Genomic DNA, 16469 nt, shown 5'->3' with positions numbered 1-16469 from the left:
TGATGTGTCAGTGTCTTCACCAGGTAACGTTGGTGGTGATGTGTCAGGTGTGTTCAGTCAGTACCTTAACCAGGTAACTTTGGTAGTGATGTGTCAGTGTCTTCACCAGGTAGCTTTGGTAGTGATGTGTCAGTGTCAGGTAGCTTTGGTAGTGATGTGTCAGTGTCTTCACCAGTTAACTTTGGTAGTTATGTGTCAGTGTCTTCACCAGGTAGCTTTGGTAGTGATGTGTCAGTGTCAGGTAGCTTTGGTAGTGATGTGTCAGTGTCTTCACCAGGTAGCTTTGGTAGTGATGTGTCAGTGTCTTCACCACTTAACTTTGGTAATGATTTCTCAGGTATATTCAGTCATTACCTTCACCAGGCAATTTTGATAGTGATGTGTCAGTATCTTCACTTGGTAAATTTAGTAGTGATTTGTCAGGTGTGTTCAGTCAGTATCTTCACCAGGTAACTTTGAAGGCGCACTTCGAATTGAAAGAAAAAAAGTTATTTTGAACACAGAAAAGGCGCACACATCCAATAAGCCACATCCGCCGTAAAAGTGTAAGTCTTTCATGATGGCTGTGCTAACAGCAGATGTTTTTTTGAACAGTGATGTCATCTTCGGAAAACTGGTTCAGAATCTGACTTGTTTTTGTTTGCTTGTTGACTTGACTCTGTTACTCTGTACATCTGCTTTGTTATCTGCTGCTGTTTTAACACTTTTTTAAAACAATTTTTGTCTTCAGTGGAATGTACACTGTTGTAAAGACCCAGTTCATTGACTTGTTCAGTCAGAATCCAGTCTGCTACCTGTTCTTTCAGTTCCGTCGACCATTTTGCTTTGCATTCTGCTTTTAGATAGCTATCAGTTCACTTCTGATTTATCTGCTTTCGCAACATAAATTTATCCCCAACTCAGACACAGCTCTTTTCTTCATGGCCTAGGGGCACACTGCGATCAGATCACATTCAGTTGAAATTTGGTGTGAACAAATGTAATGTGCGACATAGGGTGCATACATTCTAGACTGAAAAATATGGAAGTTTAAGAAAAACTTGAAAATTGTGGTAGACTTGATCTGAACTATGTGTTGGTGCTTTCTGCATATGACAGTAAAGCAAAAACTGATGGATTCTTCTCACATCTTTTGTTGATCACCAATTTGTTTTTTCATATACAAATGTAGAATCGACAAAGTAAAACCAACACTACAGATGTTCATATAAGATCTTAAAAAGGCATATGAAGTTGACACATATGTTTCTATGATAGCTGCGGTGTATTACAAGTTTGTTCAGAAATTGGCACAATACAGACAGTACAGGATTAAGATTCAATGAATAATTATTGATCTGTTTATGTTAACTAAGCATTATGATAATACATGAAATTAATGTGTGAATGAATATGTGTTTTCTGACTATTATGTTTTGATGTGAGCTGAGCATCATAATGTCACATGGAATCAATATGTGGATAAATATTCATTGTTCTGCCTATATTATTTTGATGTAAACTGGGCATTGCAATACCCAGTGTGTGTGTGTGTGTGTGTGTTTGTGTGCCATGGAAGCTGCGATACATAGCCTAGAAATGAGTGCGTGGAGGAGGGGGGTAGAGGAGGTGCAGGGTAATGTGTGTGTGGGTGTGTGTGTATGTGTGTGTTGGGGCTCATGTGTGTTTATGTGTATTTGACTGTGCTTTCATATCTGTGAAACTGCATGTTTGGGGCATATCTGTTATGCATGTGTGGGTGTATGTGTGAATGTGTCTTCATGTTTTACATTTATATGCTTATTTACCATCATTGTTGTCTTATTTATTTATTTATTATTATTACTACCTTTTTATATTATAATTATTATTTATTTATTTACTTACTTATTTATGTATGCTTATAGTTGACTTCATCAAGTTTTTGCGCCTTATACATATTATCAGTAGTGGTAGTAGTAGTTTTTTTAATATATTTTTTTTTATGTATTTATCTATTATTTACTCACCTTTTTTTTTAATTAAAAAAAAGAAGTATTTTTCTATTCTTAAAAAAAAAAAATTATTATTTAAAAAAAATTTTTTTAAATTTTTTTAATGTATTTATCTATTATTTATTCACTTTTTTTCTTCTTTTTTTTTCTCAAGGCCTGACTGAGCGTGTCGAGTTACGCTGCTGGTCAGGCATATGCTTGGCAGATGTGGTGTAGTGTATATGGATTTGTCCGAACGCAGTGACGCCTCTGTGAGCTACTGAAAACTGAAAAAACTGCAATACCACATGGAATCAATGTGTGGACAGATACTTGAAATTATGCCTATGATATTATTTTGTTTTAAACTGGGCATTATAATATCACATAGATCAGTGTTTAAATTAATTTTAGCTGTTCTACCCATATTATTCTGAATGTGAAATGATTGATATTCAGAGCAATATATTGTAGTAGTTTCCCAGTGTATAGAATTATATTTTTATCTGTAAACCTTTGTCTTAATAAAAATAAAATATTGGAAGAAAATAAAATAAAAATCATATCCTAGATTGACGTGTCCAAATAAAAAATATGGAAAGAAAATAGAAAGAAAATGATATCATAGAATGGCCATATAAGGCATGATAGGTACTGCTCCACATGAATAATTAAAGTAGACATACCAGGTTTCCTGTTGGTGCCTATTTTGACAAAGAAACTTTAATCCTTTGATTTTTTGTTAAAAAAAAAGAAAAGAAAAAAAGGCACTTACCTCAACAAAATTTAGAAATATATATACCTTCCCACCCACACATCCACAAACTGTTATACAATGTTACAATACAAATGATCACACCAAAACAATGTTTCGGCTTGAAGCTTTCATCTGGAGGGTTTCATACTAAATCTAAACGAAAACCCAGAAATGAAGAATTCAGTCAAAAATATTTGGGGGTTTCTACACCCACTTCCATTACAACCCCACCCTACCTTTCATTATGCTTTGTAGCATGTAATTTTTATCAGGATAACTACAGTCACTTCAGTTTATCAACAACTTTTGGTTTGTATCACCTTTTCGTAGTTGCTATTTTCACTGTTGTGTGGCAGAACAAAATTCTAGCCATCTCTTCTGTGCTTCACATCCTGGCAGCCATATTGACACACTCACCTACTTTTCACTCTGTGAATGAAAAAACAAACAAACAAAAAAATCCCATCAAAATCAAGCCAAAACTTGGTGAGATATTGCTCCAAACATACTACAGAGCAGTTGCCATTTGCAAGGAAGTGAGCACACTCATATGACCAGCTGGACTGTTGATAATGCAGTTACTCATAAGCAGCAGACTTACCCACAGCTGGGAGTGAAAGGCTTAAAATAGAAATGAAAATATTCATGAGGTGACACAGAGGTATATTTACATTGTGATCCATGAAGCTTTTTAGTGGACATATGTATGTACATCTTTGCACCCAAGAGGTTTATACTTATTTCGGTTGTTTATGTAAAATAGAAACAATATTTTATTTATTGAAAGTTCTAAAGTATTGTAACACCTCGCCTGCTGAATTTTTTAATTCATGTGTGCCCAGAAAAAAATTGTGGTTTCCACCTAAGTGCAAATGTGCACTACTTACTCAAATACAAAGATATATCCATGAAATTTTGCATGATGATTGCTCATACATTGTACTTTAAGTAGTTGATAAAGATATTTTAATTCCATTTTTATAACTGTTGTTATTGTTGTTTTAAATCAGAGTCAAAGAAAATCTCCAGGGAATCAAGTGGTTAGAAATTCTCTGTGTCACAATTAATTCCAGGATTTCCAGTCAAATTTGTTCTCATTGGGTGCCAGTGGCCCAGTATTATATCACAGTGTGTGTTGTCACCCAGTCACTATAGTCCAGGGCCGATACAAAAATGGTCCAAATGTGTGCAACAAAACTGTTCTTTTTACAATGAATTAGAATAAAATATACTGATTACACTGATCTAAAGTTTACCCTTGTAGGGGGAACATAATTAGATTTTGATTTTTGATGATTCACACTTCTGGCTGTGAGAGAGTGTCTTACAAAGAATCGCAAGGCTAGAGTGTGTGAGAGAGGTTACACAATCATGGAAGGCAGCTCGCCGGAAAGCGTTTACCATGGTACAGTACATGTGACTGACTGCTGCCACATTTAGTTCTTAAGTACAATTTTATTGACATTTTACGCAATGCACAAGAAATACTTTATGCTCTGCTTATTAATGTGTAGGTATATAAATACATATTAACCATGTTTGTTTAGATGAACATTGTCAGAGCTCTGTGTAATTGATTCAGAAAGTATGGAAGGCAAAAACAAAAATAACTAAAAATGATAAATTTTGTTATCTGGTTAAAAAGCGGAACGTTAGAACATATGTGCCGTGTCCAAGCGTAACATTTGACTTCATCTCAAGCACTTCCAAACGTGAAATACTTCAAACTTAATTTTTAAAAATCAGTAAAAATGAAAATCAGTAACAATGAGTTCATTGTTTGTTTTTTCATTCCTTGTGTGATGTAAAACGTAGCTTTTCGAATTAAATTCTGCAAAACGATAAGCATGCAGTGGCTGATGTATCAAACAACATAAGTTGACTTGTTTCGAAATCTTACACTGGTATCCGGATATCACCACATCTCGCCATTTGTCAGAAACAGTGATTGTGCCTGAACTTATTGGATGAGAGAAAAATGCATAAACAAACTGTAACAATAAAAAAAAAAATCAGTTGATTTTCAAACAATATATCAACCATTGGGTGCAATTCAATAATCGGAGATTTCCATGTAAAATATGTACATTTCACATGCTGTTGGAAACACCACCTTCTCAGATGCTGTATTCAAACACACAAGATTGAAGGGTGTTTGTCAAACAGATTTATGCTTTCCCGTGTTGCATCTACACAATTTACGTGAAAATAATTATAATCTTGTTTACATGTTTATTTTCATTGGGATGTTTACATATTCATAAGTAACAGAAAACCAGAACCCCAAATTGATATGCAACTTTGATCGCATTTGAATAGTTGAACAGACATTTTAACCAGAAAATGAGTGTATGTGCTGTCGGAGATAGATGTGTTGACCACCTGTTGCAAGTGAAGAACGTGTTGTGTATTCATGTCCATGCCTTTGCATAAATGAAAAATATGTCAAGTGGAATGGGTTGTTAACAGCTGTCGCGCGGGTCTTTTGCATAATATTTCTAACTAAATATACCGTTTTTATTGATGAAAGGTGTTTTATTAGAACAAGAAATAAATATAGATAAGATCTGTATGGACTGGATTTTGATAAGGTTTCTACTTGTTTGTTTCTGACCACTTCAGTTTCAGACACATTGCCGTGTCACAAAATGGTGCCAAAATTTTGGATGTTTTTAGTCATTTTCAACACATTTGAGACACAAGAACAAAACAGATTCGCACAAGATTGTTGCAGCTATTTCTTTATTCATTTGCAATCCTGATAACATGCTAAACATTTGAATAATCATTGTAAACATATGTATATTGATTCAGACTGAGAGACCAACGAGTTCTGGAGACTGACCCATTTCCATCTTTCAGGCAGTCTTTACTCTTCATGACTTTCCAGTTCACTTCATTTACACATGTACAGTGACAGTACTTGTACTGGCAACTGGTTCATATTCACTGTTACTTTACTCTTGGCATGTTACAAAGACTAACCAGTCTCAGGCACAAAAATTGCATCACCGTCACTTTCACTCTCTGTCACGAAATGGTTTGTGATTAATCATCATACACCATTTGTGTATCTGATTCACCTACCCTCACCACTACACATGTTTTCCATGTTTTATGCCCCATTGTCAAGATCTTTAAGTATTTGCTTAGCCACTTTTAAGGCTGTAAACCTTTGAAAAATGAGCCAAGATGGATCTTTGCTAGACAACATAATTTTGACCATGTATACAAGTGACTTTGGTATGCCCCACTGTCTATGAGGCATCCAGTACAGACCTTACATGTCCAAGGGATATGAACAGTCATAACTCACTCGGGACGACAAGTTTTCTCCCTTGCTTTTCCCCACAGACGGCCCATTTGTAAGGGTTTGGAAAAAAAATTGCAAAAAATACAAATACTGTGTAAGAAAATGAAACTTTCAGAACTGGTTTATTACATGTTGAGCTATTACATATATATATATATATATATATATATATATATATATAAAAATTTCTCATCTTATTTTTACAGTTTTGCCATATGTAGAAAATACTGCCAATTTTTCACCCCGAATCACCATACCCATGCTTACTTTCTGCATTACATTCGCTTTCTTCTTCATCATCATCCACCTCTTCAATGTCTGACCCTTCAGTTTGTAGCATTTCAAGTACTTCGGCAACCCTAAAACGTTGCCGTCACTGCCTTGTTCGCTTCACAACAATCTGAGAAGAGCCCGCTTTGCTAACAGGCTGGCACGCGAGCAGATGACTGGTCAGTGTGTGTGCGAGACAGGCCACACATGCCAGGCTGACCAATCATACTGTTCGATTGTGGAGTGACCCAGAATAGTGCACTCTGCTTGGCTAATCACAAAATCACGTGTACAGTGCATGATGGAATTTTACTTTCGGAGAATGCTATCCCATTCCTTCGTCTGAATCCGAATACGTTTTGTGTAGGAATGCGTGAGCATTCCTTCATCCGGAGAGAGTTAAAACATTTCTAGAAGACAAGGAAAAACAAAGTAGGTCATTTCCCTTTAACTATCATCCATGAATTGCTGATGAAAATTGGACATGAGAGTCTTGTCCTGTAGACATACAACAGTGCAACAAAAGGGATGTTAGTCCAACATCCCAAGGCAGGGAACAGGTGAAACAAGTTTCTGAAATGTGTCAAATGATTAGTTCATTTTCTCCATGATAAAGTTGTTGAGTTTGTCACCTGTATCAAAACTCGTGCACTTTCGATGATCAGATCACATTATTGATTCTGTTTGGAAATCAATGCTTCAGATGATAAAAGATTGTTTTGATAAATAAACTGTTCCCTCCTTTTTGGAAAAAAAAAAATTCCATGAAAAGTTTCATTGTTGGAAGTAGTAAACAAAAGTATTTTCTCTTTCAGACTTGTCGGATCAGAGCGATGATGCTGACGATCAGATTGAGCTGACCTGTAAGTATGAGAAAGTGAATTTATTTAGTGCCTGATCTGTAAATAGGGCTCCAGGTGCCAGTTGCATTGCTTGCTTCTTACTTTTTGACAGTTACACATGACTAAATGCCATCTGTGCCATTGGTCAGTTCAATACTACACACAGTTAGTAGCGGGTTACGACCATACTAGGCTCTTCCGTCCGAGCAATGCAGCTGGCTGCAGGTGCATTTCACAAACAGATTGAAATATACATATGCACACACACATTGTTGCATGGGTAAAAACAAGAGGTGATACTAGGTGCATCAGCAGTATTCACATGCATGCTATTTTTTCTCTCAGTCTCTGCCCCTATGTGCTGGTCACTGCAGTCTTAATCAGAGTGGGTGCCTGAATTTCACCTGATAGTGGTGGTGTGATTTAGATGGTATCTACTTGTCTAATATTAGAGGTGTGTTTTAGATTGGATCTGCTTGCCTTATAGTGCTTGTATATTTTTGATGGAATCTACTTGTCTGGTAGTGATGGTGTATTATTGATGGAATCCACTAGTCTGATAGTGATGGTGTATTATTGATGGAATCCACTAGTCTGATAGTGATGGTGTATTATTGATGGAATCCACTAGTCTGATAGTGATGGTGTATTATTGATGGAATCCACTTATGTGATAGTGGTGGTGTTCTATTGATGGGATCCATTTGCCAAAGGTTCAAAAGGTTCAAAATCATTTTTAATCCAAGAAACCCTACACAGTGGAACCCTAGGAAAAGAAAACCTGCAGGGCCCACATGCTCAAACGCAAGTAAACAATCAGAATTCAATATAAGGAGAAAACAAAACAAAACAAAAACAAACAAAAACAAGAGAGGCAAGGCCTTCAAGACTCACTTGTGATACACTTATAAAAAAAATCGAATCGTTAAAATGTGTTCTGTATTTGTTATTATAAAACTTCAGGTTAAAAGAAAAAGAAAAAAAAAAGTCCTAAAGGTAGATTCGAACTCCGCATGTTTGGGTGAGAAGAAACTGTTTTACCCATTACACTATAGTGGCTCCGTAACTGACACTCAAAAATATAATATTTAAACATGCTTTTTTTAAAGGGCAATAAATCGATTGCGGTATTCGCGGTGAGAACGCTGTTTAAATCATATTATTCTGGTGTATCTTGGGCATTCAAAAAATCTTTAAGGGCAATTAAAAATTCTTTTTAAGTCTGCGGTAAAGGAGACGTGGCTATCGCCACAGTCACACTGCAACATTTAGCCGTTTTCTCTGGATCTAGATAGATGTACAAGTTTCAGTTAGTTACACCCGGTTGACATGGTCGATTCAATTTCTCTTTTATGTTCATTCTAGTTTAAAAGTTTTAAAGTTGATATGAAAATTGAGTATTTTGTTAAACTAATAACACGACTTCTAAACGTCTTAAGAAGTGAAAATGACTTTTGAGAAAAGTCTAGACTGGAAATTTTTACATTTCATCAATTCAAGGGTATTAACTCTCATGGTTTATTATTTTTAACTGTGAATTCTGACTGATTCTGCGGATATTTTTATGGCAGTTTGGGGCATAATCCAGTAAGTGATGAGGCGTTCACAAATCTTTCTCTGAATAAATATTTAACGGTCTCCTTCTCCAACTTTCCATCACATGTTATCGTGTATTGTCGATTGAATATAGGATTGAATGGGCAGGTCAACAACTTGAAACAAAATGGTGTCGTTCGCGTTCGCAAAGAATATGAGCACGCGCTTTGAATGTGTATAAATATGTGTACGCAACTGATTTTTGCCCATGACCTTCAGGGCTCAGCCAATAGATCTATAAAGTCCACTCGTCATATTGATTTTAGTATTTTCCAAAAAAGACCACTTGGGTGAATGAACATAGTGAAAGCCTTGTACACTGAGAGTAAAACACACAAGCTTTTTATGTATTGAGTATAATTTCAAAATTTAATGTTTAAGATGAGAAAGATCAGTTTAAAGCAAATTAAGTCCCCTAGCATTAATTACAGATTCATTTCCCTTTTTTTACTATCTGCACCAAAACGTTTGCAAAATAAATATAACTACCATGCTTAGCAAAAGAAGTTCCTGTTTGAACAAAAAATGATAATGACTGCTCTTGTTGTTGTGTCAGAATATCAGATCAAAGTGCCAAGTTTAGAGAATACAAAAAATATAAATATAACAGTAAATGCACTTTGCATATAATTTGGCTTCTTTTTAAAAAAAAATTTGTGCCCATCCCAGAGGTGCAATATTGTTTTAAACAAGATGACTGGAAAGAACTGAATTTTTCCTATTTTTATGCCTAATTTGGTGTCAACTGACAAAGTATTTGCACAGAAAATGGCAATGTTAATGTTTACCATGGACACACAGACACAGACACACACACACACACACACACACACACACACACACAGACAACCGAACACCGGGTTAAAACATAGACTCACTTTGTTTACACAAGTGAGTCAAAAACCACCAACAACAAAAACAAAAAAACCTACATACACATAGGAAATATATTACCTGAAGCATTTAGTACTGTTACCCTGACATAAGAAAAAAGAATAAGAACATCAAAATTATCGCACAGATTCTGTAATAATTTTTCAAAAATTGTACCAGCTTCAACAACACTTTTTTCTTCGGGGAATTAAAGAGTATACTGAATTTCAGTGTGTTCGGTGGTTTACAATAAAATGGTTTTAAGAATGCTTTTCTGGTGTCTGAAAAGAATGAGCATTTAAAGACGTAATGGAATTCGTCTCCCAATTTACCTGAATTACAGTTTCTACAAACCCTCTCATTTCTGTCAGCACATAAGAATCTTCCTTCCTGGATGGGTAAATTGTGATTGAGAGTTTTAAACTTCATAACTGTAGTTCTGTAATTATCTGGGAGAATTGTAATATATTTTTCAAACTGAAAATTTTCTTTGTATATTCTTAGTTATAATACAATTCATTTTAATTTATTTCTGCACTCCAGGTCAGCATATATATATCTCTCAACCTTTGCTTTATTACAGACTTAATTTTTTTGTATGAAGGACGCATGTCATAGTGTTCAGTCCAGAGTCCACTCAATCCTAATGGTATATTTTAGATGGGATCGACTTGCCCAATAATGATGATGTATTATGGATGGGGTCCATTTGTCAGATAATGGTGGTGTATTATTGATGGGATTGACTTGCCTGATAGTAGTGGCGTATTTTAGATGGAATCCACTTACCTGCAGTTGATACACCTTGGCCTGTGACGAGTGTCTGCAGATTTTATTTTTGTAATGGAGTTTGTGAATGTAAAGCTATCAGACTTACAGGAACTGAAGGGAAGGAATGCTGCTGGAGTGTAATGTTTTTGGCTTACATTTTAGTTGTCACCATCCTCCTCTTTGGTCAGTATGGGGAGAATCAACACCATCATCTTGATCATCATTTGGGTGTGTGTGAAGAGAAATGGTATTATAACTTAAACCTGTTCAGTGCCTATATATAAGATGTCAGTTCATGTCCTTCACAAAATATTGTCATAATGCCTGTAAGACATCAGCTGATGTGCTGCATCTGTTCACATTTTTCCATCATCGGAGTTTGGTACAATGAACACAACAGAATCCGAACGGTTATTTTAACGTCTCTGGATCATAAACATGCAATTTAAATGGAGGACCCCTTTCTTCTAGATAATTGTTTTGCTAACCAGACTATGTTGAGCACGTTTGAAAAGTGGGTTTGCGTCTCATGCAAAAAGGGCGTTGAAAAACAGTGGTCCCAATCATTGGATTTAGGCAACTTTGCAGGATGTGCAGATGATTATGTATGATAACAACATTGAGAGATGTATGTATCTTGTCTGGTGTTTGGTTTGAACTCAAAGGTGATGACAATGACAGTGATGAAACTGACAGCAATATTTGATGCTTTGTCCTGTCCCTTTGTTCTCTCAGACATCAGTTCTGAGTGGGTAACAATGACTGACAATAAGGGTGCAGTACTTTGCATAATTTGAGAAGATGAGGAGAAGAGAGAGAGAGGAGTGGTGTGAGATGATAGGTCGAAGACCAGCCAGAGAGTGTGTGGTCAAGATAGTCAGCAAACTATCTTTCTTGGTGCTCATCTAGCAGGAACTGGATAACATTCAGTAATCCATGATTTTCATGAAACCCAGGGTTGACCAACAATGGACTGGAATCACATATTTTTATTTTTGTCACTGATCAGTTGACCAACTTCATGATGGAGCTGTCAGACAAAATGCACAGCGGACACTCTGTTGGCTCATTTGCATACTGGAGGGAGTAAGCATCATCAGAGAGCTTCCCTGTCTAAAGGGAGGACACTCTTTGGCATAAAAAAAGCTTGACTGCTCAGTTTCTGAGAACATGATTGATGCATAATCTGACAATAAGCATGTTATTTCCAGTTGTATTTTGCTTATTTTCTTTTTGGATGTCATTCTGTGGAGATGGAAATAGACTTTTTTGATGCACAAAACTTATTGCTATCACTTGGCTTGAAATGCCTGAATAGTTATCTACAATTAAAATGAATGATAATTTTCCTTCACAAAACTGTTTACTTTGCTTATGTATCTCCTATAGTTTTTGTACAGAATTTGCAGAGATTTATTATCTGTGAACCCTCAAAATTTCCAGGCAAGGGGAGAGCACTTAAATCATTATTTTATTTATTTTTTTATTTTTTAATTTTTTTTCTTTTACACACACACACACACACACACACACACACACACACACAATTCGCTGGTTCTAACTTATTCAACCCTGAGCCTGAATAGCAGTTGGGCGAAGAAACCTGTTCACTTACACCAGTTTGGCAGCTCGCTATTATGCATTAAACTGCAAAGGAAGGGAAGTAACTTGAAATTTCTTCCTCATAGGCATGTGAAGTTTCACTCCAAAATATAACTTTCTTCCTCACAGGCACGTGAAGTTTCATTCCAAAATTCGAATAGTTCGTGTAGTATTTTATCGGGTTTTCTGGCACAATGTAAAAGGCTTACTACACAAGAAGTGCTCAGTGAAATGATGATGGACACTGGCAGCAAATTAGAGGCAGTTCAAGACGATTTGATTTGGAATTCATCTGATGATTCTTGGGAAGGTGATGGAGATGAAATTAGCAACTGGTCTGGACAAAGTGGCAGACATTTGAATCAAGAAGATAGCCCACAACATCGACAGGCATCAGAACAAGCTCAAGGATTGGGCTTGGCAAGGATCGTTGATATGCTGATACTGTCACACATTTTCATGAAGAAACAGACAGTGAAAGTCAACAACACCAACGGCAGTAAAATTTGGTGGTACTTGTTCAAGTAGTTAAGGGTTGTTATTGTTTTTGTAATGTATTTCCTTTTTCTTTCTTTCCTCCTCTTTGCAGAGGCTCTGCTGAGTTAATGTAGATCTGTGGGGTACATCAAACATTTCACTATAACTTTTGAAATAAGCAATTAATAGCTGTCAAATTTGGCACACTTATTACAATATGATTGCTCTTCTAGGCAGCAAAGTTTCATATAATTCAAATCAATGACTGGTCTGTACATGAGAGTTAATAGCTAAACTTTGTAAAACAAGAGCTGAAATATTTACCATTTGTTTTTGGATTTAAAGTTATAAATAAAATATTGCATCTCTTTTCTTGAAACCTTACCAATTTATGTCAAAATTATACATCAGTCATTATATAAAGTTTGGTAGCTATTGGTTGAGCATTTGCCATAAACTGAAGTGAAGAACCAATCCCTGTTGATGCAGCTGGGCCAAAGCCTGCCAGACTGGGACGCCTGCACACACAGAAGACCCTAAAGGGCTGAAAGGGTTAATTCTATTGTTAACAAATGGTTTTAGGTTTTGATACCATTTTTCTTCACAAACCCACACTCTCCTCTTTTCAACTGATGATGATGTAATTGTTTTCACACCCTGCACTCTTTCTCTCCACACACTCACACATACACACTCACACTCACTCACTCTCTCACTCACTCACACACGCACGCACGCACACACACACGCACCTCGTACATTTTGGAGGTAATTTTCCATGAGTGTGAATCCAACATTCCAAAGGGCCTAGTTCTTTTGTTGATGTTTTTTCATAACTTTGTTTTCAGTCTCAGGGAGTGAGACATCCAACCTTGCCAAACTGAAGAGTTCAGGGCTTTCCTTGTCCATGGCCTCTCTGTATTCAGGTCAGTGGGAGTGGACACATCTGATCACCGCATTGAGAGTGTTGTATACTTGTGGATAATATTCTCCAGTCTTCATTCAGAATGTTTCATACTTGTGGATTATACTCTCCAGTCTTCATTTGTCAGAATGTTCTGTACTTTTGGATAATACTCTCCAGTCTCCATTTGTCAGAATGTTCTGTACTTTTGGATAATACTCTCCAGTCTTCATTTGTCAGAATGTTCTGTACTTTTGGATAATACTCTCCAGTCTCCATTTGTCAGAATGTTCTGTACTTTTGGATAATACTCTCCAGTCTCCATTTGTCAGAATGTTGTCTATTTGTGCAATACGCTCCACTTTCCATTTGTCCCCCATTTTACATCTTGAACTTAATATTTCACTTCTTTGGTTTTCTTAGCTTCTTTTCTTTATCACAATTCTCTTTGCAGTCTGTCATACCTGTTCATTTAAAAAGTATATATGCCAGTGTTGTAATTTCCATGTGTTTGTCAACACTCCCTTAAAATGAAAAAGTATATATAAAAAATAAAAAAAGATATTCTTTGGAGCCTAAGTTAATGTTTTATTTCTGACATAGTTGGGTGAAATAAGTGGCTTTCAGAGCACTAGCTGTGTACTGACCGCCAAGTCTCCCCAAAGGCTACCCTGCATTGGAAATGATCATGCGGAATCCCATCTGCCATATCTGTGAGATTTAACTCCATCGCTGCCATATCCATGGGATTTAACCTCATCATGGCCATATCCATGATGAGATTTAACCCCATATGTGGGATTTAACCCCATCGCTGCCAGATCCAATGTATTTAACCCCATCACTAACATATCCATGGTATTCAACCCTTAGCCCTATCACTGTCTTTACATGAGATTTAACCCCATTACTGCCATATCCATGGGATTTAACCGTATCACTACCATATCCATAGGATTTTTCCAAGTGCTGGTGGGCTTCTGCCCGGAGTTGAGTGTGCTGTTGTTTCAAATGGGATGACTGACATTGCAGAAAAAATGGAACGTCACTCACTGAAGTGACTCAGAAGCATGGCAGGATCTCCACTGATGGCTGGTCTCATAATAACCTAACATTGTTCTTTCTGTGGACTGCTGGTGATTGGAGAATGATGGAATAGAACAAGCCTGGGTGAAACTCATCAGATGTCACATATACAAAAAGATGTTGAGTGAAGTTAATACTACAACTACTGGATGTTACTGCATATCCAGGATCAGGGTTTGCAGGGTAATGCCCTGCACATGGCACAAGATGGGGTAAAGAAGAATCACCAACCAAAAACTAAAATGGAACAAACAAAACAAATGTACAACTAATAGATAAATAGATAGATAGATAGATCTATAGATAGATAGATACTGTTTGTGAAACATGGCTGGAGCTCTGGGGGCTAATACTGAAGGCTTAGAAGGTGTGTCAATGAATGATATGTGTCACTGAGTACCGGTGTCAGGGCCTGGTTTTCAGAGTTTCTTGCCACTTCTTAGTATGGCAGTGCTATGTGCCAGATCCAAATCCCGTTTCCTGTAAATCAGTATTGTCTGCAGGGGTGAGGAATCACGTTATTGGGAGAGATGGTTTCTAGCAGCAAGCTGATACTTTGAAGTCCACTGTAGCAGACTGTAGTTCCAAGTTTAAGGACATAATTGTGAGAATGCAGTGTGGCCAAAGTGATTAAGAATATGTATGCTGACAAGTTTAGCACTTCCTGTTAGATGGCAGATTGCAGTGCCCAGAACGATGTGCTTTGGCATTTCCACTTGTGAAAGCATAACACGTGTCTCGCGAAACAGGTAGTGATTCTGTATTTCCTTTCATGAGCATTTTTTCTTTCTAGTCACATGTAGAACACATTTCATATAGTCCTTTGCAGAACCAAGAGCCTTTGCTATTCAGTCAAAAAATACACCATTGCTAGGGGGCAGTGACTCACTTGAGCTTCTCTGTCACTCTGAATGAGACAGCGGAGAGTGAGTGCTGCCTCTTCCAACTTTCTGTCCTCTGATGCAGAAGCAACAAAAGCACTTGTAATGGTTTGGCCTGTGTGTGTCTGATGAGTACAGTAACTCACTCCGGTGATTTGGAGCTGCAAATCCAGTTTTTGCACCCAGAATGGTCAGTCCTGTGGTTTGGATTGTGAAACAGTGGGTGTTTCTCTTGCATGCATGATATGCCTCTCAGCATTGATACACGCATTACATTATCATCACCAGTTATGCTCTTTCCATTTACTCGCACATAAGGTTAAAAGCATGCTAGTGGGCTTCCTTTTGTAAATAATTTGTCTGTTCTTCCATGTCTGTCCACATGCCTCAGATTGAAATCCCTTCCGAAAGATTGTGTAGTAGTGTTCTTCCCATGCCACAAAATATAAGTCATGTATTTAGACGATCATAATTCCCTTGGTCAGAGAAGCTCCCTCTCTGATCGAGTTTTCAGCAATTTTGCCGCACTTTTCACAGTTTGAGAGCTATGGTCTTTAGAAATTGGGTTGCATTCCTCGCTTTGTCACACATGATGCAGCAATCTCTTGGAAAAAGAATAAAAGCTTTCAGTGCAAGTCGTCTTTTTCCTGGGAGTTAATGGTCTGGCTATGGTATCCTCCTCCTCATAGGTTTTCTGTCCTTATGTCAGTGTTTCACTGTTTGCATTTAAGAACATGTCTGATGTTTTTTTTAAAGTGAAATATGTATAATGCATCACCCAGTCTCTTTGCAAACTTTGTGTAACCTTCAAACTTTGTACGGGTTTTGTGAAAACATCAAATTTCATATTTCTCGGTCTGAGCTTTGTTTTGTTACTAATCTTATGTCTGTCTCGAAGTTGGTTTTGTTGTGAATGATGCAGAATTTGTGTGTCCATGCTTCTAAATTATATGTTTAACACAAAGAAAATGAATTACATTCATTATTCTGGTACTATTGGCATTGCAACCAGGTATACGCCAGACTTCATCTGTATAGTTTTAAGAAGGAAAAGCAGTCAATATATGTATACTCCCCCGCATTCAAACCACAAAAAACCCTGTGAAATTGATAGTGTGATTTCTTTCATCAAAATACATTGGAAA

At 36.8% G+C, this 16469-nt stretch overlaps 1 protein-coding gene across 3 annotated transcripts in view; it reads left to right on the top strand.

Annotated features, from left to right (window-relative positions):
- Positions 1–16469, top strand: part of LOC143275205 (run domain Beclin-1-interacting and cysteine-rich domain-containing protein-like) — a 152198-nt gene that overhangs the window by 90047 nt on the left and 45682 nt on the right. For all 3 annotated transcript variants that reach the window (XM_076579178.1, XM_076579181.1, XM_076579179.1), the window contains exons 11-12: positions 7108–7155; positions 13302–13379. In XM_076579178.1, the coding sequence (XP_076435293.1) occupies positions 7108–7155; positions 13302–13379 (126 nt within the window). The remainder of the gene's footprint in view (positions 1–7107; positions 7156–13301; positions 13380–16469) is intronic.

This window comes from Babylonia areolata, chromosome 30, assembly GCF_041734735.1.
Source record: "Babylonia areolata isolate BAREFJ2019XMU chromosome 30, ASM4173473v1, whole genome shotgun sequence".
In the NCBI taxonomy this organism is placed as follows: domain Eukaryota; kingdom Metazoa; phylum Mollusca; class Gastropoda; order Neogastropoda; family Buccinidae; genus Babylonia; species Babylonia areolata.
The sequence above is the reverse complement of the archived record's forward strand: the minus strand, read 5'-3'. Positions and strand labels throughout refer to the sequence as shown.